Here is a 27,254-nt window from a genome sequence, read left to right as displayed (position 1 = left end):
CCTGGTCGGGCCCGGGCTGCCCGTGCGAGCCGTCCTGCGCTCCGGCGGCTCGGCTCGGCTCCCGGTGCCTGTCCCGGGCCGCAGCGGGGCGAGGCCAGCCCGGGCACCGCGCAGCGCGCGCCCGCGGCCACCGGCCACCGGCGGGGGCGGGGCCGGAAGCGACGGCGAACGCGGCTGCGCTGCCCGGCCCCCGCGCGGGGCACGCCGGGAACTGTAGTTTTCCGTTCTGCGGCCCGCGCGGAGCGCGCCGGGCGTCGTAGTCGCGGCGGAGGAGGCGGTGCTGCCGGCAGGCTGCGCGCCCATTGGGAGGCGCGCGGCGGGGGCGGTGCGGCTGCGGGCCCGCCCAGAGGCGATTGGCTATGCCGAGGCCCCGCCCCCGGCGCGCTTCCGTCAGTTCCGGCGGGCCGCGCCGCCCCGCTCATTCTCTTTGGTGTTTGCCCTGTGCCGCCCCGCCGGTCCCGCCCGGCCCATGAGATGAGCGCCCCCCGCCCGCCCCGGCCGGAAGCCGAGCCCAGCGCAGGTGAGGCGCGCGGGCGGCCCGGGCCCCGGCGGGGCCGCGGGCGGGGGGTGGCGGGGCCTGGCGGGCCGGGCCGGGCCGGGGCCGTGGGGAGGGGGCGGCCCGGAACCCGCTGCCCGTCCGGGGCTAGCCTGTGACCGTTCCCGGCCCGGCGCTCACCCCGCGCGCGGCGGGGAGCGGGGAGCGGCCCGCGATGGCCCCGGCGCGGCGGCGCTGGGCGGTGACAGCGGCGCTCCGGCGGTGTGCCGAGGCGGGGGGTGCCCGCTCCCTGCCCGCCGAGCATGGCGCGGGGCCCGGGGCAGCGGGGGCCGGCTCCCAGCAGGCCCGCGGAGCGCCCGCAGCCCGGCAACGCAGCATCTCCCAGGGCCGCCGGTACCGGCAGTGCCGAGGCGAGCCCGCCGCTGGACAGCACGTGCGGGAGCGGGGGGACGGGGACAGGGACAGCGGGGGGAGAGCGGGGGGACGGGGACAGCGAGGGGACAGGGGCAGGGACAGCGGGGGGAGAGCGGGGGGACAGGGACAGCGAGGGGACAGGGGCAGGGACAGCGGGGGGAGAGCGGGGGGACAGGGACAGCGAGGGGACAGGGGCAGGGACAGCGTAGGGACAGGGGCGGCCTCTCCCGGCACAGCCCCGCTCGCCCCCCGTTGCCCCGGCTCTGCAGCATCGCTGCACCAGCAGCGCTTCCCGAGCAGAGCGCTGGTTTCTCCCGAGTGTAAAGGAGCAGGTTCCGGTTAAACCTCTCCCCCGTGCTCGGGACGCTGCAGCTTTGGGCTGTCTGTCCGGGGCTGCTGTGCCTGGTGATGCCAGAGCTGTTTTCCTGGTGCATTCATCTGCTGGGCATTTTTGTTGTTGTTTTTCTGGCAGGTTTAGGGCAAAGCTGAGAGGAGCATCATTTGGAATGTTAGTGAGGGCTAGGTGTGTGTATACACACACATATATCACTGAAATAAAGAACCTGAATGAAGTCTGTTGTCTGCATTTGGAATGGTATATTTATAATGTCTTGTTTCTTCTAACTAGATGTGCAAGTGTACTGCACAGTTCCCTTGCTCAGACTGGAGGCTGTGTTTTGGGTTTGGTTTTTTTAACAGTAGTGGACATGAGAATTTGAGTTTGGATTATGCAGCTATGGCTGCAATGTAATAAAGGGATTTCTGGTTTGTCTATTGATTCTCTCACACATGCAACAAATGTGTTTGGCCTAACTTTTACAGAGATTCACTGAAAGTCTGTCACATTTTGATGAGAATGTAAAGAGCCCAGGAGCTGAACTTCTTACTGTATTTTCTATTTTCTGAAGTTGAATCACAAACTTATTTTGAAATTCTTCTAAAAGGATGCATGCAAGAAACTATTCCTTTTTATATTGTTATTTTAAGCAGACACTCTGTTCAGAGTTTTTCATAACATCATGAATCATATTTTCACTATCAGTCCAAGTCACTCAAAATATGCTTTGTTGCCAAAATTATTCATAGATTGAAATAAATTTGAAGTGGTGTGACTGTACAAAGTCAGAGCAAGGCTGGAAAATTGCTTTGTACCTTTCAGATCTTCCTGAAGAACAGCAGCTTCTTTTGGAGGGAAATGACCATTGCAAAGCCCTTTGCTGGTTGCTTTTCCAGGGCCCTGGCTGGGGCTGTTACTTCACTGGGTGCAGGAGCCCTGGGCAGGCTGGCTCCCAGCAGTGGCTCTGTGGGTCTCTGGGTTCTGTCACCTGTTCTGCTGCAGGGAAAAAAGCCAAAATCTGTGTGCTGCTTTGTCACAGTGCTAATTGAGCTGGAAGTAAACAGTTAGGTGTTATTCACCATGCCACTTCCAGGTTTATCAATTTGCTTATTTGGAACTGTCTGGTTTGTAGGTGTGTTTGGTAGTTCCCTCTTTTCCTTCTTTACTTCCAATTTTAGCTTTCTTATCTCATTAATAATCCCTGTCTTGGCTCCCTGACTATTTTGCATTTAGTGTTTGTGCCCTTACCAAAAAGAGCAATTTCTTTTCCCAAAGTGTTACTTTTGGGATGGATCCTGTCCTGCGGAGATGTTGCAGATTTATCTAAGAAGAAAACATTGTTTACATTTTGTGCAAATAGCCTTAAGTCTGTAAAATTTAGTCATTGTTGATCAATTTATAGTGAGTTTTTGTTTGTATTTCCAGTTGTAAATAGATGCTCTTAAACACTGTTGCAGCAGCTTGAGAATGTTACACTGGATGTTACAAAGCTGCCCCTAATGTGGGTTTTTCAAAGGTATTTTAGGTAACAGAGCATCTCAACAAATCTCCTAGAGTTTGGGGATATTTATTTTTTGTGCCTCAAATAATTGAGTGTGGGACAGGAGAATCAGCCTCTACATTGAAGGTATTTAAAATTCTTTAAAAAGAGGAGGAGAGAAGGAATCCTTTGCTCATGGTTTTGTTTAGGGGTGAACACACTGCTGTGTCCCAGTGCACACAGGGCAGAAGGTGCTGTTCACAGTGGGGTGAATTCCAGTGTGAGCTGGGCCTGGTTCCCCCCAGCCCCTGGCACAGGGCACAGGGCAGGGGCAGGGCTGTGAAATGGGATAAATGAACTGTCCTGCCCCAGGGCAGTTTGTCTGGATGAGGAGCAGGGAATCCTGCCCCAGTGCCAGGGAGCTTCTGCCCTTCAGAGAGGAGCCAGGGCTGCCTTCAGCATCTCCCTGCCTGTGGCTGCAGCTGCTCCTTGGCTGCTCTGTGTCACAGGCTCTGTTGGGTGGTGCCAGGAAGCCCCTGGGACACCAGCTGGGAATGCAGCCCCAGAGGGGCAGCCAGCTGTGTGCAGTGCAGGGGATGCAGTGTACAGAGGTGTGTGCAGTGCAGGGGATGCAGCCCCAGCTGTGTGCAGTGCAGGGGATGCAGTGTACAGAGGTGTGTGCAGTGCAGGGGATGCAGCCCCAGCTGTGTGCAGTGCAGGGGATGCAGTGTACAGAGGTGTGTGCAGTGCAGGGGATGCAGCCAGATGTGTGCAGTGCAGGGGATGCAGCCCCAGGTGTGTGCAGTGCAGGGGATGCAGCCCCAGGTGTGTGCAGTGCAGGGGATGCAGCCCCAGGTGTGTGCAGTGCAGGGGATGCAGCCCCAGGTGTGTGCAGTGCAGGGGATGCAGTGTACAGAGGTGTGTGCAGTGCAGGGGGTGCAGCCCCACAGGACTGCAGGGTCCATCCACCCCCTGTAGGGCAGCCTCAGTGCCATCCCTCAGGTGACATCCCAGCCCATTCCTGGGGATGTGGCAGTGAGCTGCAGCTTGCCAGCAGCAGGGAGCCCTGTCCCCAGAGCAGGCACTGGGTGTGACTGGCAGGAAAGGCTTTCTTGGTGTGTTTTAAGCTGTTGTCTCTCGTTCTGTCACTTTAACCATAAAGAACAGATCGTTCTTTTCCACTCCAAAATCCTTTCAAGTACATGAACTGCTGGGTGTCAGGTCCCAGCCAGCCCTCTCCTCTTCAGAATACACAAGTTCAGGTCCTTTAGTAGCTGTTCCATAGGTTATATTTCTCTGAAGCTGAGTGGTTTGGGCTTTTCCTCCTTTCCTGCTGCCTGGGGCTGGTCCCAAGTGCTGCAGGCTCCAGCTGAGGGCTCAGTGTCTGAGTGCAGACCAGGACTAGTGCACACATAGCTTGGCTGGTTCTTATGGCTGGTCTCAGCATGGGGAGGGCTTTTCCTGGAGCAGCCTGGCAGTGTCAGTGTGTGCTGGGAAGGGCTTGGTGGAGCTCTTCCCCATCTGCTGGTGCCCATCAGTGTGTCTGTGCCATGGCAGTGCCTGCCCAGCCCTCTGTCCAGGGCTTCACTCTTAGCAGGGTGCCAGGAATGGCTGGGGGAGGAGATTCTGCTCTCTTCATGCAACTTGCTCTTGACCCTGCCTGCAAATGATTCCTTTCCTTGATTTCAGATGCTTAGTTTAACCTCCAGAAGAGAAGTTGAGCTGCCTGCAGTCCTCGTGTCCCCTCTTCACTCCTGTTGGGAAGCACCAGGTGTGATGTGGTTCCAGCCTGGTTCAGGCTCTGCATCCTCCTTTGTTCCAGCAGGAGAGCTGCCCACAGTCCTGGGAGTCAGCCCAGGAGTTTGAAATGCCTGTCTGAAGTAAATTCAGGAGCTCTGTCCTCTTCTAACCTTAACCAAGATTGAGATCTCCCCCATTTTGTGGCTGGGAATGATGTTGCTGGCATCTGCATGCAGTTGGCTTAGGCATGGAAAAGAAGGATTAAACACTTTGTGCTATATTTGTAAGCAGAATAAAATAGGTTTTGATTTCCATTTACAGCAGTCTGTGCAGTGACAGGTTTCATATGGAGCACTGAGATAATTTCACTCTGAAATGGTTTTAGCATATTTGTTAGTGGAATCACTGGATTGGAACTGTAGCCAAAAGGTAGAATTTGTATCAATTGTTGCAATTAATAGCCACCAGGGTTTCTCAGTGTGTGGCTTGCTTTTGGTTTGGCTTTGTGAATGAAGGTCTGGGTCTCAGTTTGGGAGCTGATCTCCAGGGCTCTTGGGAGGAAGAGCCTCACTACAGAAGAGCTGGAAGCCTTACTACAGAGGAAAATTGGCAAGTGATTGTAATTCTGCAGAGAGCAGAACTGAGTGAGAAACATCACTTGGGGTTGGGGAGAGGGCAGGGAGGGCTCCTGAGCAGGCTGGAAATTCTGCTTGGGAAAGCAGCTGTGCTGAGCAGTTTGTCAGGGGTGAGGGAAGGCTCACACAAGTCCTTGTGATCCAGTAGAGGTGAACACAGCGTAGGGTGAGACATTCTCTACTGAAGATTCTTTGTGCCTTTAGGAAGCAAAACACTGACTCTCTGTTTTATCTTTTAGGCATTCTCCATCATAAATATCCTATTTAGAACTAAATACAAATCTTCACTCTCTGGATCTCCTAAAGGTACTGGAAACTTACTTAAAACATTAAAGTTTCTTACCTGTCTATTTGCATCATATTAAAATATGACAAGTTGTGGTAAAACATGAATATCCAGAGGAAGTGTTTGATTTTAGTTTGGTCCTCTGGCTTCTATCTGCAACTCCTGTGTGAATTGTATCACAAAAAAAACCAAAAAACAACAAAAAAACAAAACAAAACAAAACAAAACAAAAACCAATAAAACAAAACAAGAAAGTTTTTATCTAAAAATGTTACATTCTTTAATATATGAAGAGCTTAATTTCTTTTTGGCTGAGCAGACTGGCCATGCTCACATCTTCATGCATTTCTTTGGTTACCTTAGTGACACCTGACCTTTGCATGCTAATGTGTTCAAAATTTCTAGGAATGTTCCAGGCATTGATGCACCAAAATAAAACAAAAATGTAAGAGCAGGTGGTGAGCAGTCCTGTGTCATGTGGGATCCCTTGGGGTTACAGCTGCCCCCAGTCCCTGAGTGTTTGGGATCCCAGGGTGGGATCCCCCTCTGGTGCTCACTGCTGGGAAACACTTCAGCAGCCTGGGGTGAGTGAGCCAAAAGCAGCTGTGCAGGGGGTCAGAGCAGCAGCTCTGGGCTGGTGCTGCCTCCCACTGTGAGTGCAGCATTTCTTCCTTCTCCTCTCTTGGGGTCACTTGGCTTCAGTTCTAGCAGCACCTCCATGGGCAGTAGGAGCAGTTGCTTGCACCAGCAGTGTCTTGGGAAGTGTCCAACCCCTGGTTACATGGAACAGGGCCTGAAATCCTGGCATCTTTGCTCCTCTGTCCACCAACAGCCTTCATGAGTTGTTGGCTTCAGCTTCCTCAATTATTGGGTAGTTAGAATTTTAGAAGCCTGTTATAGGGCAAAGAGCATATTTCTCTGTAAAAGCCCTGTAAACCCTTTCAGAATCCCCTGATAACCTGTAGTTAAATGTGCCATGGTGGGCAGTGAGTGTTTTTCCTGAGTGAAATGCTTGCCACAAATCAGCTCCAGGACTGTCACCTGCACAGTGGCTGTGAATGCAAACACAGATTCCAGTTTGTCACTTCAGTCTTTGCAAAGACATTGCACCTCAGCAGGACAGGAGTGTTTGCTTTCTCTTTGAAGACTTCATTGCATTTCTTCATCTGCAAGACTTTGGTGCAGTCTTTGCCAGGCAGCTATTGCTGTTGTGTTACAGCTGAAAACTTTCAGTGGTTCTAGGGATGCTCTTGGGAGTGAAACTCAGTGATTGTAAAGTTGCTACTCTGGAGTCTCATTCTACACTTTCTGAGAGCTGCTTTAGACAGACTCTCTAATGCCACTCACAGTTACAATGCACCCAGTGTCTAACTGCTGCAAATTTAGTAGTCAAATATAGGATTTGTTTTGAGTTTAATCTGCATGTGTGTCTTCTAGACTAATGATACTTCAACTGTTTTTTGCTCTCTAGTAAAAACAAGGTTATCCAGGTGGTACTATGATAAGTCTGACATGTTTATGATTTTTTTTTCCAAAGTAGAAATACTCCAGATAGTAGATTTGGTAGTGTATCTGTTGTTTCCCAGTAGTTTCTTACCTCTTATTTAATAAATAATTGAATCTTTCTGCCCATGAATGTATTAATCTAGGTTCTCCCCTCAGGTTTGTTTTGTCAGTAACTAGCTAAAAATTTCCCTCTGACTCATTGCTGCTCCTCTCACATTTGGAAGTCCATTCACAGGTTCAGAATTTGGAGCTCCCAGAGCACTGGTGGAGTTGTGTTGCTGCTAGCAGCCCCCTGGTGGTAGCAGGACCAGTGATTTCTCCTTTCACCTTTGAGTTAGGAAAGAATAAACCTTTGTTTGCTGCCCTAATCAGGTCTGCAGGTGACCTGTGTGTGTGTGTGCATGTGTGAGTGCCTTTGTGTGTAAAATGGACTTACTTGGCTGTAAAATGTGTTTCTAACAAATAAATTGATATGTGGCTTGTAAGTGGATATGGGCAGCTGACCTGTTTGTGTCTATTTAGGTTCCCCTGGCTGAACATGAAGATAAGTTTGCATCCATGTGTAAGAGAAATCTAATACTGATTTGTGAGCACAGGGAAGATCTGTCCCAGCACTGCACAGGGCTGGGACATGTCCTGTGCTCCAAGGGGCTTTTAAATGGCCACAGGTGCCACGGACACTTCCCTCACTTGTCTGTAGTGCTGCAGAGCCCAGTGACTCTGAATTGGTTCTTGAGCTGTGACTGAGACATGTCCTGACTTAAACAGAAATAGAAGAAATAGAAACTTTCACAATACCTGTAGCTGATGAGTTTATGAACTCTTACACCTCTGCTTTTCCCATCCAGAGCTACTTCAGCCCTTCCTGCTGCACTCCAGCTTTCTTCCTTCATAAGTGGCTTGCCATTCTTGGTGATCCTGAGGAAAACTCTATAGTTAAGGATGTATTCTCCAAATAGTTTTTTTGTAAAGACTGCATTTATTTGCCCTCCAAGTGAAAAAGCTGAACTCCAAGTGGTGGAATGCATGAAGTGTAATTTGTCTGTGGAAGTTGCTCTTTGTCCAGTGTATAACCAGTGGCTTTGGGTGTAAGTAACAGGATTTGCCTCCTGAGTGGATTCAGTCATGGGGAAGAGAGGTGGACAGTGATGAAAAGGCACAAATGCAGCTCCTGTGCCCTTCTGCTGTGAATGGGAGGAGTGGGACACGGTGGGGTCATGCTGTGCACTGTGTGACTGACCAGTGGGCAGAATGGGAGCAGGGGGTGCTTGCTTCAACACTCTGCCTTTTTGCTGATGGAGGAGTAATTTCAGTAGGTTGTTAGAGAATGCTAAATATTTGGTATAATTTATTTTTCATCTTTACATTTTAGGTCAGCAATTTGGCTTCCAAAATTGGAGTTTGTCTGCGCTCAAAGCTGTTTGCCTACAGTAATCTGCTCTGGTTGGAAGTGAACATGTCTCAAGTTCAGATTCAGAATCCTTCTGCTGCCCTTGCAGGGAGCCAAATACTGAGTAAAAACCCATCTCTTTCACAGCCTTTGAGTATTCCTTCTACTACCAGTTCTTTGCCCTCTGAAAATGCAGGCAGACCTATCCAGAACTCTGCTTTGCCCTCTGCTTCAGTTACATCTACCAGTGCAGCTGCAGGTAAGATCCAGGGTCAGTAACTGGGTGTATTTCAGTGCTTATAGCTTGGCATGATGTATTTCACATTTCTTGCATCTATGCATAATTTAAAAGTAATATTTGTATAACTGCAGTAGCTCTCCGTGGAATGAAATCTCTTGGAGACAGGTGGAAGCATCATTTTGCATAAAGTTCCAGCAATTAATTGATATGTTTCTAATAGTAAAGAATATTTTTAATTGTATGAAACATTATTGAAACATTACTATCAATCTTTTCTACCAGTAGCTTGCTGTGAATAAGAAAAAAATTTGTTTCAAATAGTTTTAGTTCTGTTATCTTTAGTTCTTTTATGATCAGTTTAATGATAAATATATTATGTTAACAAAATGCAATAGAACAAATAAAGGGTAATAAAAAGTAGCTAATAGCAAAAAATAGGAAAAGGAAAATGAAATTAACTGAATTTTTGAAATTATCCAAAGCAAGTGCTGATGAGGAATACTTGGAAGACTTGGTCCTTGACATGTGCTAGATAAGATGTCAGCTGTGTGCAGGAGTCTTCTAACTTCATAGTTCTGGCTTGTATTAGAACCTTGAATTTAATGGCGGTGCTTTTTAGGCATGAGCACTGCTTGGGAATCCCAAAGTTCAATAGATTGTTACCAGTTTGGCCACTGAGCAAAGCTGTCTCTTCCAATATTGCAGAGAGCTGGAGGCTAAGGCACTGAGATGTCCTTTTCAATTAAAATTTCAGTAGAGTTCACAGTTATCAGTTAATTTACCTGATCTTATGTAACCTTTCAGCTCCTTCAAACATGGCAAACCCCAAAGAGAAAACCCCCATGTGTCTTGTGAATGAATTAGCCCGTTTCAACAAGATTCAGCCTGAGTACAAACTTCTGAGTGAGCAAGGTCCAGCTCATTCTAAGGTAAAGGTGCATCCCAGTTTGTTCCTGCTGCTGCTCGTGCCCCTCACCTCAGGAGGGGGAAGTGTGTGTGACTTTGGTGCCAGATCCTCCAGAGTAAGGGACAGGAAAGAGCAGCCCCCCAGAGCATCAGTGGTAGGGATGTGTGAAGCTGGTACCTGGGAAGTAAAAGGTTGGGTTCCCAAAATGCCACATGAGCTTCAAGGTGTGAAGGTGTTGACACTTACAAAAAGTATTGGAATTACATTCAGAACATCTGTTCAGTTGTGTTTCATTCACCTGTGGGCATGTAGAAGCTTTAATGGCACAGTGTGAACTTAACTTTCTTCAAACTGCTGAAAAATATCTTTAATAAAACTTTCAGAGGATTAAAGCAGGAGTGGAGCTGTGTATCCCAAGGGTGAGTTTGCAGCCTGCTGTTCAGTGCCATGGGCACAGCAGCAACCCTGGGGCTGCCACCTCCTCACACTGCTCTGAGTTTTCAGCCTGGCACCTCCTGCAGGATACTTGACAGCCACGACTGTGGTGAAATTCTTAGTTCAGGAATTGGGAAAATCCTGTTCATGTCCCAAGTGATGGAAATGTGGAGATGCCATGGGAGTTAAGGAGAGGTTGGATTACCATGTTCTCAACTTGTGCATCACTGAAAGACTCAGTGTTTTGTGTAAGAGAGTCTAATAAACAACATGAATTCTGAAGCAGCTTTTTACAAAATGCCTGTTTGTGATTTTGAGGTGTTTACAGTGCAGCTGACTCTTGGGGACCAGCACTGGGAAGCTGAAGGAACTAGTATTAAAAAAGCTCAACATGCAGCAGCTGCCAAAGCTTTGGAAGGGACAAAATTCCCAAAGCCTACGGCTCGTCCATCTCGTAGTGAAGGCAAGAATCCAGGTATATGTCACAACAAACTGAATTAAAGTAGTAATATAGAGAATACACCTGCTTTTGGTATGTATTGAAGCTGCATGAGGATAGATAAAAACTTTGCTTCTGCCTGTTTAACAATGCCAGTTGTTTAGTACTAAACAACTTGTCTAGCAAGTACTTAATTTGTCTGTGCATCTGTTCTTAGGTCATTTTCTTCTGGCAGTTACCTTACACCAGGCCTCTTGGTAGAAAAAAGGACACTTAGTGACACTGAAAGACACTGTTCTTTCTGCAGTGAGAATGGGCTGGGAGTCAGTTCTTCACAGTATCAGCTCTGAGAGAAGTGTTGTAGCCCTCAGTAGCAATTTGCCTGCCTTTGGCAGGGCGAGTTGCAGTTTGGAAGGGAAGAGTCACAGAAACCCTTCTGGATCATTGAGGACAGAGAAACGTTTGATCACTCTCAGTAAGCAAGAGACACAGAGGGGATGTGGCATGTCTGGTAACTTAAAAGTGTATTTGGAGGAATTCCTTTACTGCAGAAAATTATTTTTCTGCACTTTGTTAGACATGCTGTAAACATAGGTAAATTGGCAGCTTCAGAAATTAAAAGCAAAATAAAATCCCCCAGAACATATCCAAGAAGAGCTCCCAGCAAATTCACATTTTTATAACAGGATTTGTCACAGCTGTGTGAGGCTGCTTTAATGTGCATCATCCAGGCTTGCAGTGGTTTTGTTCTTTAGGAGTTCTGTTTGGAATTGAGTCACTGAAGGTGCTGCACGTGGCAGTTTTTGCTGCAGTGAGGCAGCAGTGGGGCTCAGAGCGTGCCATGGTCACAGCTGGCTGTGCTCTCTTGCAGACAGTGTGACCCCCACGGTGGAGCTGAACGCGCTGTGCATGAAGCTGGGCAAGAAACCTCTGTACAAACCCATCGACCCCTACACGGGGCTGAGATCCAGCTACGGCTACAGCCTGCGGGGCGGCGCCTACCCCCCACGGTGGGTACAGACCACCCACCCACAGCACCCACACACCCACCCACAGCACCCACACACCCACCCACAGCACCCACAGCACCCACACACCCACCCACAGCACCCACAGCACCCACCCACAGCACCCACAGCACCCACACACTCACCCACAGCACCCACACACCCACCCACAGCACCCACCCACAGCACCCACACACCCACCCACAGCACCCACCCACAGCACCCACAGCACCCACACACCCACCCACAGCACCCACACACCCACCCACAGCACCCACACACTCACCCACAGCACCCACACACTCACCCACAGCACCCACACACCCACCCACACATCCACCCACAGCACCCACACACCCACCCACAGCACCCACACACCCACCCACAGCACCCACCCACAGCACCCACACACCCACCCACAGCACCCACACACCCACCCACACATCCACCCACAGCACCCACAGCACCCACAGCACTCACAGCACCCACACACCCACCCACACATCCACCCACAGCACCCACAGCACCCACAGCACCCACAGCACTCACAGCACCCACACACCCACCCACAGCACCCACACACCCACCCACAGCACCCACACACTCACCCACAGCACCCACACACTCACCCACAGCACCCACACACCCACCCACACATCCACCCACAGCACCCACACACCCACCCACAGCACCCACCCACAGCACCCACCCACAGCACCCACACACCCACCCACAGCACCCACACACCCACCCACACATCCACCCACAGCACCCACAGCACCCACAGCACTCACAGCACCCACACACCCACCCACACATCCACCCACAGCACCCACAGCACCCACAGCACTCACAGCACCCACACACTCACCCACAGCACCCACAGCACCCACACACCCACCCACACATCCATCCACAGCACCCACAGCACCCACAGCACCCACACACCCACCCACACACCCACCCACAGCACCCACCCACAGCACCCACACACCCACCCACAGCACCCACACACCCACCCACAGCACCCACAGCACCCACACACCCACCCACAGAACCCACCCACCACCATCTGAGACTGCCCTGGGGGTGGGCACGGGGCTGAGATCCAGCTACGGCTACAGCCTGCGGGGCGGCGCCTACCCCCCACGGTGGGTACAGACCACCCACCCATCCACAGCACCCACAGCACCCACAGCACCTGCACCACCATCTGAGACTGCCCTGGCCCTGGGGGTGGGCAGGCAAGTGGGCTGGAGCTGAAGTGCTTTTGGGAGTGTTCAGCTATATCCAGCTTCCTTTAGCAAATAGCCAAATATGAGGTAAATATTGCTTGCATTTCCTTTCTGTGTGAAAGCAAAAGTGAAGAAAACAGTTTGATGGTTCTTCTGAAACTATTTAAATTAAAGTTGTAGTTTAAAGAATTTTAAACTTCCTGGCCTGCCAAGTCTGTAGAAGTGCAGTTCTGTTGTCTTTGTGTAGCACTTGGTCAGAAGTGTGTTCCTACTGTAAAGCAAGGAATGTCAATATTTGTTTCAAAGGTAGCTCTCTAAATTCTTTTAAGCTTTAAATCAAAATTTGGCTTTTTAAAACTAGTGCTTCAGTGCTGATGTGGTTACTGGTATCCAAGGGATTGACCCACATCTGACTTAGGTGTCTGTTTGCTTTCTGAGCCAAACCATTTGCTTATTTACCTCTCTTTGCAGGTACTTTTACCCATTTCCTGTTGGGCCTTTACTTTATCAAGTGGAGCTTTCAATTGGAGGGCAGCAGTTTCATGGGAAGGGAAGAACAAGACAAGCTGCTAAGCATGATGCAGCTGCTAAAGCTCTGAAAGTTCTGCAGAATGAGCCCTTGCCTGAGAAACCAGAGGTGGGAATTAATCTTAGTGTTGTAAGCATAAATTGCTAGAATAAACTGGCATATAATTATAGATTTTTTTTTCCTTGTTGAGAGGAAGGGGACAGTTGGGAGATCTAATTCTGTGTAGCAGTGGTGACTTTGTCAATGGAAACACTTTGATTTAAAGGCACGAATTTCTATGGAGCTAGAATTTTCCCAGATGAAGTTATGTTAATTTTTTTACTGTCATATTTTTCCACAGCAGTGCTGTAGACCTCTGTCAGATATGAGCACTGGAAGCATAGATAGGAATTAATATCTTATCAGGTACAGATCCTACACAAACTCGTGAAGAAGTGCATAAATGGGCACCGTAAAACTCAGGCATGGATTTACTTCCTGGGACAAATTCCTACATGTTTTGGAAAGAGCCATGGAAGTTCCAGAAGAGCAGGAAATGCATGGAAGCAGTAGACTCATATACACATTTTGACAGAAATATAAGAAGTCAATTTTTATCCCTTCCTATATTTATGGCTGCCCAGCACTCTCCATTCCAATACCATTAGTGTGCTTTTTGTGTTTTTTTTGGAGTGGCTTTAGGCAGGAGGTGTCACTTGGAGCACAGGGGTTGCTTTGCTGGGCTGGCTGGGAGCCTGCACCCCTGTGTGTGCTGGCTGCCTTGGGAAAGGGACAAGTGGGACTTGTGAGTGTCAGAACTTGCTGGATGTGGAGTCTGGCTGTGTGCTGAGCAAGGAGGAAAATGAAGAGTTGGCCATGGAAGTAACAGGGGGTCTCAGACTGAGAAAAGAACAGCTGGGAACTGCCAGGGATGGCAGAGCAAGAGGCTTGAGGAGATGTGGAGTCAAGGGACTCTGGATCAGAGCTGGGTGAGTGGGGTGAGCATTGCCCAGGGACTGGGCCCAGCCCTGGCTCTGCCCCTGCAGGAGGAGCCTTGGGAGGCTCTGCTGGAGCTGCTTCAGGTGAGGGACAGCTCAGCTGGAGCAGTGCAGGCTGAAGGATGGAGGCCCCTGGGATTACTGTGCTGTTGGGAAGAGGGAGCAGTGCTGGGAACAGGAGCTGGAGCTTGGGCTGTTGGGCAGGGGCAGCTGCTCTGCAGGACAGGCCAGAGCAGAGGAGGATGTTCCCCCCAGTGCTGGGAGCCCCACATTCTGCAATATTGCTGTGTCAGTGGTGCAGAGCTTCCCCTTTTTGTGCCCACCCTGGTGAGAGATGAGCTCCTCTCGTGGGCCCTTTCCCCCTCAGGGACAGCAGCTCTGCAGGGCTCACACTGAATTACTCTCTGTTCTCTGCTTTAGAAATGCTTCAGGACAGGTCACTTTCCAAAAATGTATAGAATTGGGGTTGGATAATGTGATTTTCTCAGAACAAACTGCAGTTGTTGTAGGATGTCTCATTCTGTATTAGGGGTGTAAATCCAGGGGTGGAGGAAGTAAATGATGCAAGAGACTGCAGGAAGGAGATTTACTTTATTAGTAAAACAGGACCCGAATGGTGTTTTGACCCTGAGAAAAACTGCATTTGTCATTTTATTTTTCAACTTACATTTGACTTGTCTGTAGAGGGCACAGTAGGGAATGCAGCTTAGGGAAAGGAGAGAGAGCCTTGGAACAGGGTGTGCTGGTTATAACAAGTGCTTGGATGATCAAGTTTTTATTTAAAGGGATGGACATAGAATAAGGAAGGTTGTGGTGCTGAGTGGATCCTGTTCATCCCTGCATCCAGTGAGGCAGGGGCATGAAAGGATACAGGAGTGCAAGGTCATGAGAAATGCTGTTAAAAATGTCTGTATACAGCAGAGGCAAAAGATTTCAGAAGCAAACATAATCCTGATACTCACAGCATTCATCTGATGTTGCCAGTAATTTTTCTTTTAAATGTAGTTAGTGTAACCCATTTATGTGTATGCTTGTGGGAACAGAATATTCTGGTGTTTCGACTCACATGTTTTAAGGGGGAGTAATTTTGTACATTTTTTTGTTATTTGGGGGGATTGTTTACACATTTTTGTTTTATAGAATTTTACTCTTGTATTTCCAAATTAGAAAATATTCAGTGCACAATAAAAGATCTTAAAGATCTTTTCCAATCTAAATGTTTCTGTGATTCTAAGAAGGAATCATTGACTAAAATGATTAGACTTTAAGGGAAAGAACGATTATTTCCCATACCTTTAGGAGCAAGTGGCAGGAGAAAATGTGTAATAATATTTGGTGTCTTGGCTGTGCCAGGGCTGCCTGAAGAGCTGAGCTGGGTGCTGAGCACTGGGAGGGCTGTGCTGGGAGATCCTCAGGGAGCCTCCCTGGGGCTGGGCTTACCTGGTGATAAATTATGATAAACTTTGACTTAAAGCTCAGGAAATGTGGACAGCTGGGCTTCCTAGCACGATTCTTAGCAGGAATTCTACTTTTGGCTCAGAATTTCCTTGTGTGTTTGCTGCCAGCTGCCCTGTGAGTCCAGCTGCAGCTGCTGGCCCTGCTGTGGAGGGGCAGCTGGGCTGGGGCTGTGCCTGGCAGCAGAATGGGCTCAGCATTGCCCACAGGCAGTCTGGAGGAAGGGAAGGGACTGGGAGGAGTTCCTGGAGGAGGGCAAGTGCCTCCTAATGGACATTTTAATGGACTAAAAAGCCTGTCTGAACTGGTGGGACTAAAAAATCCCTTGTGTTTTAAAGTCACCTGTTAGTGGCAGGTATGGGGGATGCTCACTGCCATCCAACAAGTTTTAATCTATGAAAACTCTCTAGCTCAGCTGCCCTGCTGCTGCTCCAGTAAGATGCTTCAATCATTTTTATTACCTGGTTGCATTACTAGTATTGTGACAGGATATGATCAGTGATATCCTTGCTGTTCATTTTTATCATGGTCTTTCCATTTTTATCATTTTTCCATTTTTATCATGGTCACTGCTGGACACTTAGTCCTAAACTTTCTCTGTTGCTGCTGACATGCTTTAGCTGATGTTGATGGCAGCATCAGTGAGGACACTTTGGAATCCCAGTGAAGGGATTTACCTGGGGCTGTGCAGGTGTGCCTGTGGGAAGCTTCATGGGCAGCTCTGTCCCAGTAGCTCTGAGCTCTCAGAGGTGGCCAGGTTTGGTTTGGGGCAGGTTTGGTTTGGGGCAGGTCTGAGCTCTCAGAGGTGGCAAGCTTTGGTTTGGGGCAGGGTTGGTTTGGGGCAGGTTTGGTTTGGGGCAGGTTCCTGTAGGATGTTTTTGCCATGAGAACAAAGCTGCAGGTGAAGCAGTTACAGGGGGACATGTGGAAGGACAGGGCTGTGCCAGGGGCTCATCAGCCATCCCTCATTCACATTGGTCCCACTGTCAGAATCTTTATTTTTCCTGCCCTTTCTCTTACCTGATCCTGTCCTAGTTCTTTTGGTGCAAATGTCCAATCAGTATATGAAAGTTGTATTTCATAAAGGTACTTCCATTTGGAAATCAGTGCACTTAGCACTTCAATTTCGTTTTCTGTAAACACATTTTTAAACCTATTGGCCCTTATTCCATTTGTTCTTTCTTGCAATGATCACATGAAAATATGAAGGTTTGAAAGCTTTTACACATACACCTTAAGGAGCTTCTTGAGATTCAGTTCTGTAGTAAGTGGGCTGCATTTCTCCACATTTATGTAACATGGCAGTAAAGGTTAGAGTACTCAAAATTTGGAGAGTTCATTAAAGTGGTTGAATGGATAAAATTCAATTTAATAGGATCTTTATTTTAAATAGAGTATGCTTCTTTTAGGTTAACGGAAAAGAACCAGATGATGAAAATCTCAATAAATCTGAAATAAGCCAAGTTTTTGAGATTGCACTTAAAAGGAACTTGCCTGTGAATTTTGAGGTATGTTTACTTTACAAGCTCTAGATTTGTTTTTATTAGACTATTAAGGGTTCACATTAAGTTGAGTCTCTCTTAAATAACCCAAACAACTGACTTTTAACATATCTTGTTAGTTGTGAATACACTTTAAGCTATGACAGTCACCCTAATTGTTTTGGAGGTTATATGGCAAAGGGAAGAAAAACCCACCTGTTCACAAATTCATGCCCTAAAACTATCACATGGAGTGAACAGCTATGCTGTGGTTATCTGTGCAATCTTTTTTCCAAGCTTTTTGAAAAAAAATTATTACAGTGGAAAACCAGAACACAATCCTGCACTAAGGATTGGAACATGGAAGTGCAGAGTGGAGGCAAAAGAGTGGAGCTTGCTCTGAAAGACACACATGGAAGTATTTGCTTTACTAAGCACTGATCTGGACCACCCCCCAGTGCAGAGTCTCACAGTTAAGGTTTCTTTTCTTGCCATGAGGTGACCTCATGTGCATCTGACTGTCCTTTCCCTTTGGCCTGGCTGCTTGCTGCCTCTTTGCCCTCCTTGGTCATTGCAGTTACCCTCAATCAGGAGCTTCCACAGGAGCATCTCTGTTTCACTAAAATATTAATTTACCACGCTGCTTTCCTGAGCTGGCAGAGTAACACTTAAGCCAACTGTCTGAATAATTGTAGTAAGAAAATGCAATTGTGTGAAACTAAATTGCTTCTGAAACTGTTCTCTGAAATTTTACATGAAACTTTCAATTATTGCAGATTAGCCTGAGCATCACTGGTAACAATACACTGTCACACAAAGCCAGTTGTGGGTGGAAGCTCTTAATTTGTTCTTACTGTTTGATTATATGGGTATTTTGGAGTGTGAGGTGTTAAGAATGGAGTTAAAAGCCTGAATCTGTAGCAAGCATCTATCTTTTAGATGTCTCTAGAATTCTTCAGAACTTCAGGGTTCAGAAATCAGAATTTCTGGACTAAAATGTTAGATCCCAAAGAGTTGCTTTGTCTGTAATGTTTATTCCTGTACCATGATATATTTAATGAGGTGCTATTAACTGTGGGGAAGGAGATATTGTTGAAATAGAACACTCAAATTTTTACACTGAAACAGTAAATCAGTAAACTAAATAAGTTAGGTTAATGTAAATACTGCTTGGTGCATCTGATCTTTTAAAAGTGTGTGCTTAGTTGGGTGGGAATAGGTTGTTAGAGTGTATGCTTTATTTTTTGGATTGTGTGAGAATCTGAAATCTCTTTATCCTTAGTTCTTGAGAGAAGTTTGCTATAAACAATGTGCCCTGCCATTTTTAATAAGTGTTTATCACGCTTTCACTCAGTTTTTCCCTCTGAAACAGGTGACCAAGGAAAGTGGTCCTCCCCATATGAAGAGTTTTGTAACCAAGGTATCAGTTGGAGAATTCATGGGTGAAGGTGAAGGAAAGAGCAAGAAGATCTCAAAGAAAAATGCTGCAATAGCAGTCCTAGAAGAACTGAAAAAATTGCCACCCCTGCCTACGGTTGAGAAAATGAAGCCACGAATCAAAAAGAAAACAAAATCAATAGTGAAGGTAAGGGGGAAAAGGTTGGAAATTTGGCTGTGCAAGTAAACATCAGAGAGTTTTCTGAGTCAGTTGTAAATACTCTGCAGCTGCTCAGCCTGTACCAGTTCATGGTGAAACAAATGAGCTGGTACTTTGCTCCCACTCTAATGGGGTTCTGCCACCACTTTTATAGCAGTTATCAGGAAATTCAGGATGAAAGAGGAACCTTGTAAAGGGAAGAGCAGCACATGAAAGTCAAGCTCTGACTTTCAAGCCTCAAATTTTACAGCTTCGGGTTTGGCTTGATTTTGCTTGCACAAATTCTCCTGCAAACTTGTCCCTCCTAATACAGCAGGATTAGAGTTTGTAAAGCTTTTAGCAGGGTAGGTTACATGTGGTCAAGTGTGGCAGCAGAGCCAAATAAATGGAGTATTTCTCTTTGGCCGTGACAGTGTTTAATTAAGCAACTTTATTTCAATGTTTTTAAAATCTAGAGATGAATCAATTCAGTGTCATGCTGCATTTTGTCCATTAAACCAAATATTGCTAAAGTTTGTCTTATTTGCTGAACACTGTTCTCCACAGCTGCAGACAAGTCCAGAGTATGGCCAGGGGATGAATCCCATTAGCAGACTGGCCCAGATCCAGCAGGCCAAGAAGGAGAAGGAGCCCGAGTACATGTTGGTGACAGAGCGGGGGCTGCCCCGGCGCAGGGAGTTTGTCATGCAGGTGGGCACAGCCTGGGGGGACCCTGGGGGGACCCTGCCACAGCCCTGGGAGCCTGGGGGAGCCTGGGGGGACCCTGCCACAGCCCTGGGGGTGACCCTGGGGTGTGCCTGGGACCTGGAGGTGACCCTGGCACAGCCCTGGGGTCTGGCTCTGAGCATGGCACACACCAATATTTTTAAAAGTCACAGCCAGTTAAAAAAATAAAATGCACAGGGCACCATTAGTCTATGTTGCAACTGCCTAATGTTTTAATTAACAGGAGTATTAATATTCTCCTGAGAGATACTAAGCTGCTTGTACTTTGTAACACAGAATTTATTGACATTGACCTGGGTACCCAAGGTGAGATGATGGAATACAGGTCTTTGTGTGACTTCTGTTTGGGCTCTTTGTGCTTGAAAGCTAATGATTATTGGTAATAAATGACAACTTGCTTAGAACAATGATCACTGGAACTGTTCTGTGACTCACTGTATGCTGGAGACAGATCACCAATAAGGGAATCCCCTCATTGCTGCTTCAGAATTGAATTTTTTCCTCTTCTGTGCAGGTGAAAGTTGGTGTACACACAGCTGAAGGAATGGGCACAAACAAAAAGGTTGCTAAACGCAATGCAGCTGAAAATATGTTGGAAATTTTAGGTTTCAAAGTCCCTCAACCTCAGCCTCCAAAACCAGCATTAAAGACAGAAGAGAAGGTGAGTCCTGAGGAAGCAGCAGCTGGTTAATGCTGCAGCAAAGGCTGAGCTGAACAGAAGCAGCTTTGTGACGCAGTGGCAGAGTAAGAAGTTCATTCTCTCTGCCCTAGCCAGGAAACAATTGTATTGAGGGGATTACTCTCTGAAAAAATATGGAATATCCAGGGTTTTGGATACGTTAAACTTTTTGGGTTTTCAAGTAAATCAGAGTCTCTTCAGAAGGATAAATGAATGTATTTCTGCTTTATGAAACATCTCAGAGCCTGTGATAATCCATGTGTTGGTCTTAGGAACTTGCAGACTGTAGCAATAGTTGTGCACAGCCTTGTCACAGTTGCAGTGAGAAGTTTGTTATGGGCCTGTCTGGTGGGTCCCTTAGGGAAGGAGCCTTGTGTTCTGCTGCTGATTCAGCAGATGCTGCTGGGAGTTCAAACTGCAAATCCAGGCTTGGTTTTCTCCTTTTCATGTCTGTGCTCATTTGTGCTCCCCTCAGCAGCAGCAGTGTTTAACTGGCTTTATTCTGGTGTCTACTGGGGAGCTGTGTTCCTAATGCCACTGCTCTGGGGTGAATAAGAATCACTGAACTTCTCTTTTCTTGATAGCAATGTAATTGTTGATGGTTTTGAATAATAGTTTTTCCTTTTATTTTTAAGACCCCAGTGAAGAAACCAGGTGATGGAAGAAAAGTAACCTTCTTTGAGCCAGGCTCTGAAGAGACTTCAGCCAGTGAGTAACCTGGTGAAAGCAGCAGGGCCCTGCTGGGGGAGCCAGGTCTGTCCCAGTCCCTCCAGCACTCTGGGGTGGGCACAGCTGTGCAGCTGCTGCTTTGCAAACCAGATGGAAAGGATTGCTTCAAACCCCAAACCAAATGGAAAGGATTTTGCTATCCTGTCTTCTGCCATCTACAAATTTTGGCTTTCATCCTTAGACCTGAAACAGCTCAGCCCTGCAGAGCTTCATTAATCTGTTCTGCCATAACAATGACTCCTTGGTTAATTTTGGTGGCACTGCCTTGGCCACCTTTCCTGAGCACACGTGTGCAAGTTTCACCCATAGTTCTGTGTGAGTTCCCTTAAAAAGCTGTTCTTACCCCTCTTTAATCTAACTTGCACTGTAATGTCAGCAAATTGCTGTCCATTGACTGTGGCTGCACATTTGCTGTAGTCTTGCCTCTTAGTGTTTATGTTCCATTTTACCTTTCCTACCTGCCTGTTCTCACAACATACAGTTTAAACTTTGCAGACTGTCCCTCTCTTTACATCATTTAATGGTGGCTCAGGCCAATCTGTGGTTTCATTATTTGCTCCTACAGTTTGAATTCTGGAATACAAAATTCTGAAAGCAAAAGATATGTCTAGAATGTGGTAGCAGCTGAGGTGTCTGAGCTTGGCTGGCCTGTTTGAGCTCCTGCTGGAGGTAAAGGTGCTCCCTTTGGCAGAAGCAGGTGCTGCAGAGTCAGTAATTCAGTAAGAAAACTCTGTCTCCATGATGCTGAAGCTCTGACCCTCCAAAAGCTGATTGAGCTTACCAAGTTTGTTAGTATTTCAGGAGTGATTTGAAATGAATTGTTCTTTTCCAAAGTGACTTTGGGTGCCTGCGTGTGCCTGCAGGAGGGCACAAACAGCTCTGCACCTCTCTCCTCGCAGGTAATAAAGAAGATGAGTTTAGGATGCCTTATCTCAGCCATCAGCAGCTTCCTGCAGGAATTCTTCCCATGGTCCCCGAGGTTGCCCAGGCTGTAGGAGCCAACCAAGGCCACCACACCAAAGAGTTCAGCAGGGCAGCTGCCAACCCTGCCAAGGCCACGGTGACGGCGATGATCGCGCGGGAGCTGCTCTACGGGGGCACGTCCCCCACGGCCGAGACCATCCTGCAGGGCAGCAGCTCCCCGGGCCCCCACGGGCCCCTGGCCCGCCCCTCCGAGCAGCTGGACTACCTGGCCAGTGCCCAGGGCATCCAGGTGTGTCTGCTGCTCTGCAGGGCCTGCTCCAGAGCCCCCCTGACCCTCTGCCCTTCCTCCAGAGCCGCCTTGACCCTCTGCCCTTCCTCCAGAGCCCCCCTGACCCTCTGCCCTTCCTCCAGAGCCGCCTTGACCCTGTTTGCCCTTCCTCCAGAGCCCCCCTGACCCTCTGCCCTTCCTCCAGAGCCGCCTTGACCCTCTGCCCTTCCTCCAGAGCCGCCCTGACCCTCTGCCCTTCCTCCAGAGCCCCCCTGACCCTCTGCCCTTCCTCCAGAGCCGCCTTGACCCTCTGCCCTTCCTCCAGAGCCGCCCTGACCCTCTGCCCTTCCTCCAGAGCCCCCCTGACCCTCTGCCCTTCCTCCAGAGCCGCCTTGACCCTCTGCCCTTCCTCCAGAGCCGCCCTGACCCTCTGCCCTTCCTCCAGAGCCCCCCTGACCCTCTGCCCTTCCTCCAGAGCCCCCCTGACCCTCTGCCCTTCCTCCAGAGCCCCCCTGACCCTCTGCCCTTCCTCCAGAGCCGCCTTGACCCTCTGCCCTTCCTCCAGAGCCGCCCTGACCCTCTGCCCTTCCTCCAGAGCCCCCCTGACCCTCTGCCCTTCCTCCAGAGCCCCCCCTGACCCTCTGCCCTTCCTCCAGAGCCCCCCTGACCCTCTGCCCTTCCTCCAGAGCCCCCCTGACCCTCTGCCCTTCCTCCAGAGCCCCCCTGACCCTCTGTTTGCCCCAGGGCTCTTTGTTCTGCAGCTGAGACATGAGGCCTGAGCCTGCTGAAATGCATGTAACAGTTTAACTTTACCCATGACATGTACCCAGTTCTACATCTTTTAAAATTTAATTTTCAAATGCACATTTCTGTGCTGTTCTCAGCCCCAATTCATTGCTACTCTGAGGTCTTGGAAGGTCAAAACTAAAGAAGCATTTCCTGAAAACTGTCCCAGTGTAGGAAGACAGTGTACATTTGAACTTGGCTGATGTGAAATCAGGTTTTTTCACTAATCTGTCATACAGTAACATTTGCTGTAAGCTCTGCATTTTCTTACATTTGCTCCCTTTAATGAGAGTTGCATTAAGCTCCTATATTCTTATGACAGATGATCTCACTGGTTCAAAAAGCGTAATGTAGAAATTTAAAATGCAGACAGCAGTTATCAGAACAAAGGTTCCAGTAAAAATCATTATTCAGGAGCCTTGCCACACTCTTGTGAGTACTGAAAAAACATTGTGAGGTTAAACTTCAAATACAGTGGTTTCACTGGCTGAGGGAATGATGAGAAGAAAGGCTCAGCTTCATATATGGGCAAAGAATCTGTAGCAGTTGTGATATACTTCCTGTACTTGGTTAACTGAAAAGAAATAAATCCTTCTCTTTTCTTCAGGTTGAATATAAAGACTTCCCAAAAAACAACAAGAACGAGTTTGTATCTCTTATAAACTGTTCCTCTCAGCCACCACTGATCAGTCATGGGATTGGAAAGGATGTGGAGTCCTGCCACGACATGGTATGATGGGCATTGCTGGGATGCTGCTCTTGGGCCTTCCCTGAGGTTTTGTATCACTGCTGGGAGCAATTAGATGTTCTACAGTTCCCTGGGTCATTGCTGTCTAACATTTCACAGGTTGTGGAAATAATGATTAATAATAGCAGAATCTAATCTAAATAATGCTTATTATACTGTTAGTATGATAGTTTTGATCTACAAAAAGCACATTTGCTTCATCTCAACAGTATTTGCATGAGCCCCTGACAGTAAATGCACAAAAAGGAATGTATAAACCTTACAGCAAACACCTTACATACTAGAATGGGCTGATGTTTCCTTGGGAACTCTGATGCTTGGGCTCACGTTCCCAGACTTGCTGCAGAAGTGAAATCCCCTGTGGAGGAAGTGCAGTTCAGCATTGGGTAGTAAGAGACACTCTAAATCTGTTCAACTCCCTTTATGAAAAGGATTTTTTATTACCAGTGGCTGAAATATTTCTTGGTGGAAGAATGAGCCTGCTGTAATGAAACCTGCAGGGGACTCTGGCTGTAAAGGGCTTTAGGTGGAGCTGGTAGGATGTTCCCAGTGTGCTCCCATTCAGAGGAATTGTTCTTGTTCTTTTGGGCTCCAGAGGTGAGCTGAGTGTGGCAGCCTGAGGGAATCACTTGCAATATGTGAGTGCACTTAGGAAAACCTGATTTTGCTGATTTTTATACTAAAAGTTGTTGCAGTACTTTCCTAAGGGACACAATTTCATACAGATTTCGTTGTTCTTTGGCACTTTCTTTGGACATTTTCATGCAGTGGGAATCTGCAGTCACAGCACCATCCAATTGTTTAATGAAGCAAGATGAAATTCTATACCTTTGCATTTTCCACCATAACTATGGAACTTTATTCTTTAAAAATATCGCCAAAATATGAGCATTAGTTTGGGTTGAGTGCTTTCACTAAGTTACTGAACTGGCCAGAGGCTGAATTGCTGAGTGCTCTCTCTTCTCTTTAGGCTGCACTGAATATTTTAAAGTTGCTGTCTGAGTTGGACCAACAAACCACAGAGATGCCAAGGACAGGAAATGGACCAATGTCTGTGTGAGTGCTTCCCACCACTTCCCTTGCACTGAAAATGAAACCAGGAGAGTTTTCAGACCAGTAACATGTGAGGGGTTGGTTTGCCAGAAAGGCAGGAGCAGGGGGAGGGTTGGATGATCAAGGCTGCTGCTTTCCTGTGTCACAGGCAAAGCAGGAGCAGCAGTGAGTGGGTGGAGTGTGGTGGCTGTGCTGTGACTGCAGCCAGTGGGACTCTGCACTGGGCTTGGGGCTCCAGCTGCTCCTCTCTCTCTCTTGCAGTCCTGTGTGTCACAGCTGAAGGGATGTGCAGGGGTCAAAGCTCATTCTCAGCAGAAACATGGAGAAGGGTGCAAATTATTTCTGTGGCTGGGTTTGGGAGGAGAGGAAGTTGAGCCTCTCACTGAGATGATAAGTTCTCAGATTAACAGTGGTGTGATTAACAAACTGCTAATTGATTAAAAATCGGAGCAGTTATGTGGTAACAAATTGTTAAATGTACATCAAATTACTTGTATCCAATTTAAAGCATCTTATTTGTGGAAATAGTGTTTTGTCTCCTAAGTAACAGGTGTTTTCTCATTTCAGATGTGTGAAACAAGAAATGGAAAGTGACCCTCTCCTCAAGCCGGCGAGCGCAAACCCTTTGGGACAAACACTGGACAGCACTGCCTGAAACAGGCTCTTGACTGAACCCAAACCTGAAAGCACCAGAGAAAATCAAATGCTTCCTCTTAATGTAACCTAACTGTTGGAGTGCTACAGTCTCTACAACCTACTGTAGTGTCTAAATCATAACTGTTGCTTTTTCTTCAAACAGTGATACATTTTTAGTTTCATTATGTTGTTTTGATTGAAATGACACTATAAATTTTTCATTTAAAAGTTTCTTAATTGTATCTAGAACCATAGCACAGTTTAGAAACTTTGTCTTCTGAGACTGACATGTTACCTGTGAACTAACTTGGGAAGATCATATCCATGTATGTGGTTATTTTGGTTTTATTGGAATAGCAGCGTTTCACTGGAAACAGGCTGTGTCCCACCGTTTTAAAAAGCCCCATATTTTCACAAAGCAACCCTAATGATCCAATGGTTGAATGAATTTAAACACTTTATGAATTTTAACCTTGGTTTGATCATTTTTGGTTAATTTCTAGTTTTCTTGAGCGTGGGGTGGGGAGCTGGAAGGCACCGTGGCTTTCAGCGATCTCGGAGCTGTTTTAGGGACTGTGCTGGTGGCTCACAGCTCACTACAGTACAGGATATGATCTCAATGTAGTGCATATAAAACTGCAGATTGATTTTCCTTGAGTGCTTTATACTGTTTAATTACATCTCCATGTAGGGCTGAAAAAAACGACCTATGTTTCTCTATAACTGTGTTGCTTTTGATGTTGTGTTCCGGCGCCCGGGGTGCGCTGGTTGCTTGGTCCAGGTACAGCACGATTGCCGCGCCAGTTCAGTACTGCTTCCGTTCTTTGTTTACGCTGGAATTTTTTCTCCCCATGGAATGTAAGTAAAACGTAGTGTTTGTCACCAATAAATGGTAATACTAAGTTTTATTGGTTAATTTATTCCTGTACACCACCACAGGGGCTGCTTTTTCCTAGGTTTGTAATGCTTGTGCTCTAGTCCGGGCGGTGTGTTAAGCTGTGCAGTAACTTCCCTCGAGTGCATAGAGAATGTTCCATGTTCTGTGCTGTGCAGGTGTGCAGACCTGGCAGGGCAGGGCAATGCAAAGTGACGTGGGTGCAGTCTGTTCTTTGTGCCACAGTGTCAGTGCTGTTAGTGGGAGCTCAAACTGAAACTTCAGAGTTCACTGAAAAGAGGAGCCTGGCCAGTGAATGGGACTTCCTCAAAGGAGAGACTTAAACTCTGTGTCCTCGTTTGCTTGTGAGTGGAGGCCAGCCCTGGCTGGGCCCAGTGTGCTGGGCAGGGCTGCAGCAGAGCTGGGTGCTGCCCCAGGCTGGCACTGGCACTGTCCCTGTCCCTGTCCCTGTCCCTGTCTGTCCAGTGTGAGTACACTCGGTGTTTATGCTGTGACCTGCAGGAGCAGCTCCTGCACAGAGAGCACTTCCTGCAGGTGCTCTCTCACACCTGAATGTCTTGGCCATTTTATTTGCATCATCCAAAGCAATCAGGCCACAGGAACTGCAGACCAGATTGCATTGAATCACGTTGGGTGTGATCATTATAAGCTAAAAACCCCCAAACATTGTAAAGCTTTTTTTTGTTTTTACTTTTTTTTTTTTTTACATTTGTAGAACTAAAATGCTGTACATTTAAAAATTAAAAGAAACTTGCTAGGCTAAGGCTTTGTATTGCAAATTTTTCCAACTCATAAACTGCTTACTAAACAATTGCTGTTGGAGAGCAGGGGGCACACTGACAGCAGTGGGCCCAGGCTCTCCCCCCTTCATCTGCTGCTGTTTTCTCCTGCTCTGGGACTGTTTGAGCAGTCCCTGTGGCCAGTGCTGTGTTTGAGAGGGCCTGGCTGAGGCACCCTGGCACAGAGCTGTGCTCCCCTCTTGGCCCAGGTGAAGTGTCTCCTGTCCCAGAGCTCCTGGCCGGGTGGGTTGGGGTGAGCTGGTGGGAGCTCTGCATTAAAGGGGCTTTGCCTGGTGCAGCAAGGCACAGACACAGCTGGGAGAGTTCTTGTACTCTGCAGGAGGCCAAATGGGAATGGGAAGCACTGGAGCCACAGCCGTAATCCATTCTGTGAATTTTGTGTTTGGGATTTTTGCTATTCTAAAAGAACTGTGTGTGTGATTT

General features: G+C 47.8%; 1 protein-coding gene across 8 annotated transcripts; it reads left to right on the top strand.

The window, feature by feature from the left end:
• Window positions 1-365: 365 nt before the first annotated feature.
• STAU1 (staufen double-stranded RNA binding protein 1) lies at window positions 366-26,794 on the top strand (the record flags this gene model as incomplete). Of its 8 annotated transcripts, XM_079321904.1 has the most annotated exons (16): window positions 384-520; window positions 5,342-5,408; window positions 8,267-8,543; window positions 9,330-9,454; window positions 10,186-10,342; window positions 11,178-11,316; window positions 13,020-13,185; window positions 16,919-17,017; window positions 18,345-18,575; window positions 19,134-19,277; window positions 19,828-19,974; window positions 20,628-20,700; window positions 21,621-21,934; window positions 23,307-23,429; window positions 24,418-24,503; window positions 25,068-26,794. In XM_079321904.1, the coding sequence occupies exons 3-16, from the start codon at window positions 8,351-8,353 to the stop codon at window positions 25,153-25,155; spliced, it is 2,085 nt and encodes a 694-aa protein (XP_079178030.1). In that variant the 5' UTR covers window positions 384-520; window positions 5,342-5,408; window positions 8,267-8,350. The 8 variants fall into 8 exon arrangements, with proteins under 8 accessions (XP_079178034.1, XP_079178031.1, XP_079178029.1 ...); XM_079321908.1 differs by lacking the exon at window positions 5,342-5,408 and having other exon boundaries at window positions 366-520; window positions 18,363-18,575; window positions 25,082-26,794; XM_079321905.1 differs by lacking the exon at window positions 5,342-5,408 and having other exon boundaries at window positions 366-520; window positions 18,363-18,575.
• Window positions 26,795-27,254: the final 460 nt, after the last annotated feature.

This window comes from Erithacus rubecula, assembly GCF_903797595.1.
Source record: "Erithacus rubecula genome assembly, chromosome: 18".
NCBI classification, from domain to species: Eukaryota; Metazoa; Chordata; class Aves; order Passeriformes; family Muscicapidae; genus Erithacus; species Erithacus rubecula.
Note: the sequence above shows the minus strand (reverse complement) of the source record. Positions and strands in the feature narration are given on the sequence as shown.